At 43.1% G+C, this 5,000-nt stretch overlaps 1 protein-coding gene across 1 annotated transcript; it reads left to right on the plus strand.

The window, feature by feature from the left end:
* The first annotated feature begins 3,652 nt into the window (after positions 1-3,652).
* Positions 3,653-4,873, plus strand: LOC138002756 (tigger transposable element-derived protein 6-like). The gene has a single exon (XM_068848739.1). The coding sequence runs from the start codon at positions 3,653-3,655 to the stop codon at positions 4,871-4,873; it is 1,221 nt and encodes a 406-aa protein (XP_068704840.1).
* Positions 4,874-5,000: the final 127 nt, after the last annotated feature.

The raw sequence follows: 5,000 nt of genomic DNA on the forward strand, positions 1-5,000 counted from the left end.
TACCAGGTACAAAAATGTACCCGATCAAAATTGGTCCGCTTTCATGTACTCATTGTCTTAGCAAAGGTAATAGGACTGAGTGGAATCCAATTCGGTCTGTAATCATACGAGCGATAACAAAATCGGACGACCACGCAGCGGGAGTCCGTTTTGTATATCACGAGTGTGATTACAGACCGAATTGGACGACACAAAGTCCTCTTACCAATTAACCATAAAAATTACAATCTCCGAGAAAAGAAGAAGGGTCAAGTTTTTATGAAAAAAAGGGAAGATTTTGCATTAAAAGACTGATGCCTTTTTTTATGGTCTCTGGTACCCGATCGCGAGTTACCCTGGGTGAGGTATTTTTCCAGAGGTTGCCTATTTACCGAGGTAGGCTTTCGAAAAGGATTTTAGAGTTATTTGAAGATCAGCTACAAAAATAATAAAAATCAGAGGACCCATTCTAGATCCCTAGGGGACTCCAAAGTTAACGTCTAATGAACTTGATTTTTTATCGTCGACCTGCACAAACTGTTGACTTTCACAGAGGTAATTAATTGTCCGGCCATTCCAGATATGATTTGGAAAATCCAAGCTGACTCATTTTTATACAGTACAGTTCCGTATTTCACGGTATCAAACGCTTTGGAGAAATCTGCCAGAACCATGAGCCGAGTAACCTGGCCACGATTCTTCACTTTGATAATATCATGGCAAGTAGTACAGTTGATGTCGACAGACCTTTCCTATCTTTCTAGATAGAACATGTTCAGATTCTATGATTGCAGTAAGTTGAATGAAAACAATTCTTTCGTAGATCTTCGATAGAACGGGCAGAACTGAAATGGGCCGGTAGTCGTTGTTCGACGTTGGGTTGAAGTAATTCTAGCTTGTTTCCACTTTTAGGAAAGTCCATGATCTTGCAGATGACAATTGATGATATTATTTGATGGGCCAGCTAGAAACTTGCTGGAAGGTTTCAGAAACTTAGCGGGAATAAGGTCCGGCCCAGTTGATGTATCAAGTCAAAGTAATCTTATCTCCTTCAGGACTTCTTGAGGAGTAATTTGTCGGACGGAAAAGAGTTTATGGCTGGAAAGAGGTATTTTCAGGTGGATCTAGTAACTTTATATAATCCATTAGGCTGGCTTTGGAATCCATAGGCGAGGAGGCGAGGCTCCAACAGTTCTGATCACTGTATTTACAAAATGCTCATTTAGATTTTCGACGTCGCATCTCAATGGCTGAGGACTGGGGTTCAATATTAGGTGGAGTATTTGCCAGACCCTTTTTGGCTTTGAAGATGAAAAGGCCTTGTTAATGAACTCTTGTCAACGATGAAATGATATATGAAATGGATCATAGATGAACTGCACATATGAAATCAAGTGAAGCTATGATCCTCTCAGTTATGAACGCTGGTCATTTATGGGTTCTAATGTTCCCGTAAGGAATGAATCAACGATGAAATGATATATGTAATGGATCATATATGAACTGAGGATATGAAATCAAGTGACGCTATGATCCTCGAAGTTATGAACGCAATTTTTGCATTTGCGTAAAGAAGCCTGAAAAATTCAGGACTTAATCGGGGTTTGAACCCGTGACCTCGCGATACCGGTGCGACGCTTAAACTAACTGAGCTATGAAGCCACTGACGTTGGGAGTAGGCCATTTGTGGGTTCTAATGTTCCCGTAAACGTAAAGAATGAAGCAACGATGAAATGATATATAAAATGGATCATATATGAACTGCGGATATGATCATCGTTGATTCATTCCTCACGCCGGGAACATTAGAACCCATAAATGACCAGTTCCCGACGTCAGTGGCTTCATAGCTCAGTTGGTTAGAGCGTCGCACCGGTATCGCGAGGTCATGGGTTCAAACTCCGTCGAACTCCTGAATTTTTCAGGCTTCTCTACGCAATTGCAAAAATTGCGTTTGTAACTGCGAGGATCATAGCTTCACTTGAACTCTTGTCAGGCGGTTTTTATTTTCTTTTTTAGGAGGTTGCGGACGTCGCGAAATTTCTGCCACCACTCTTGGTTCTTGGAACTATGTGCCTTATGACGTAACTCGTTTCATAAGAGCTGGGTATGTCTTATAACATCGTTGTGAAGCCATGGTGCTTGTGATCGAATGACTTTAGTACGCTTAAGCGGGGCGTGTCTTTCAATGCACTGAAGTATGAGATCATTTAAAATATCTAAGTTTTCCTTTGGATCATCTACTGCATCGATGATGGTGAGTGGGAGGCTAGAAAAGTCTTCTATTTAAGGTTGTTCATCATAACCACGTTCGTCACGGATATACTTGAATCTTGTAAAACGGGCAATCCGGACGTCAATGCAAACATGAGGTGCGTCAGGAACCCGTGACCCGGAACCTACAACTCTACTGTGTTCGTGTAACGGCGTTTTCACAGACCGATTTATTTTTAGATTAAATTTCCCGCGAATGAGACTCCCACAGGAGCCCGATGACCAACTACAAGAAATTAAGCTGACGTCATAGGGTCACCGAACCGGAACTGCTTTTGTTTTTTGACCTAATTCGCGGGAAGGGCTAGTCTAAAAATAAACCTACTTGTGAAAACGCCGTTTCACAGACGCTGTATGGAAGTTGCACGCTCCAGATGGGCTCCTGGTGCGCCATGGTCACTGATATTGCTACATGGAAGACCGTTTACTTCGTAAACAACCGTTCTGTCTCTCAGTTAAAAACTGTTCCCAGAGCTCTCTCGTAAGCGACCACCACTCAAATTTCTAAAGCGACCGCGACCACTTTGTAGGCCAGAAATTTGACATATTCTTTTGTTTTCTGTTTCTGGTAAGCGACCACCCAACATAATCATGTATGATCGTTAGTGAATCACTACTCAGAAGTGACAAAAGTTCAATTTTTAATGACGCTACACCGGACTGTTGACAGATAATAACAGTTTACATTAATTGTTACAGTGATCTGTTCCAAAATGATATACTGTCAGTACAAAGTTTCATCAGAAGAATGCATAGATTGCCCAGGCGCTATTCAATGTGAAATATGCCAGTGCTTTCAATCTTTTCTTTAAGCCATGTAATAGAAATGTCATTGTCTCCGTAGAAAATGTAACTGCAGGGAATTTCCAGTCCATAACCTGCTCCTCGATTTACACGTTTTCCTGTTATAATGCCCTTTCCATTGTTGGTCCTTCGTTTCAAGAATTTGCTAACATACTGAGACATTTGTAATGGTATGTGGCCAGCAATTTTGTCTTCTTTTGACACGGTGTTGGGATGTTCGGCTTCAGTAAAATTTCTTGACAGCGGCCTCACTACTGCAACTGCATTTCCATCTTTTTCATTCAGTGGCTCACGTTTCAGTCTGCGTTGCTCACCAATTTCGGGAACCCATGTTGTTTCATCCTTGTAGACATGATAACCTCGTATGAATGAATGAACCGTGATGCTTGAAAAATTCTTTTTCTCCATGTCGACTTCAAACGGAGCGAATCGATGGTGAATGATAGGCAAATGACGAAGATTTTCAGTTCTGTTACTGCACGTGTTACACGTTGGTTGCGTGGTGGGTCTCATAGCTGAGAGAATTGGAGACGACACATTTAAAGGAACAAGTGGTTGGCTAGACAAGTGGAAAAAGAGACATAACATCGGCCAAATGAATATTGCTGGGGAAGAGGGAGATGTAAGCCAAGAGACGATAGACAGCTGGAATGAAAGATTGAAAGAGCTAACTAGGGGCTACTCACCGAGGGATATATGGAATGAGGACGAAACTGGCTGTTTCTGGAAGGCGATGCCTCAGAAATCGCTCTCTCAAAAGGGGAAACGCTGTAGGGGCGGCAAAAATGCGAAGCAACGAATAACTGCTGCATTCTTTGTGAATGCAGCGGGCAACAAAGAGGCCCTTATTGTGATAGGAAGTAGCAGACGACCGCGCTGCTTCGCTCGTTTGGCAAATCCATCATACCCCTGCGGTGCCCAGTACTTCAGCAACGAGAAGGCGTGGATGAGAACCGACATAATGGTTACTATCCTTAGCAGGTTGAACAACCGTCTGAAAAGAGAGGAAAGGCATATTATCCTTTTCTTAGACAATGCACCATGTCATCCACCCTTGCTGACAGACATGTTCTCCAACATTAAAGTGGCCTTTCTACCGAAGAACACCACATCGCGCACGCAGCCCCTGGATGCAGGTATAATCAAGTTGTGGAAGATCTACTACAAAAGGAAGTTGCTGCGGCATATCGTTCGTCAAGTTGACGGAGAACACGCTGCCAGCGAGATATTAAAGTCTGTGAACCTCCTAATGGCCGTGCGATGGATGGTAAATGCGTGGGACGAAGTCAAGTGCGAGGTAATCAGTAAGTGTTTCAGACATGTTGGAATGCACCCCTCAGCCATGGCATTGAATGAAGATGACGATGATCCGTTTGCCGGTGAGGAGTTACTAGACCTTGAAGCCCTGGTGCAGAAGATGTCTAAGAAAGGTATTGACGCTGCACCCTATGCTGCCTTCGACGATGATGCGGACGCCTATTACTCCTTAGATTCCGCCGACCCTGACTGGAGGGAGACCCTACGAGATGAGGTTATCGCTACTCACTCAAACAGCAACAAGACGGAAATAGCAACTGATTCCGACAGTGATGATAGCAGTGACGATGCTCCCTTACCAATCCCAGCGGTGCAAACAGTTAAAGGAGCACTTGATCTCGTGCGTCAGATCGCTGAGTTTGCAGATTATCGGAGTTGCGAGGATGTGTCCACTGCAGTCACGAAAGTGTCTGATATTCTTGTTGACATGAGGCTTAAGTCACAGAAGCAATCGAGCATTCTAGATTTCGTGGATAAGCGGTCGAGTGAGACCGAGTAATGTATATACATTATTAAGATTTCAAGTACAGTATATGCACCCCATGTTTGACGTTGTTTTCCTAGGTTTTGTTCGGTTTAAATTTCAGGGGATTCTCATTAACATGAGACACATTGACAAGTACTGT

This window comes from Montipora foliosa, chromosome 5 (genome assembly GCF_036669935.1).
Source record: "Montipora foliosa isolate CH-2021 chromosome 5, ASM3666993v2, whole genome shotgun sequence".
NCBI classification, from domain to species: domain Eukaryota; kingdom Metazoa; phylum Cnidaria; class Anthozoa; order Scleractinia; family Acroporidae; genus Montipora; species Montipora foliosa.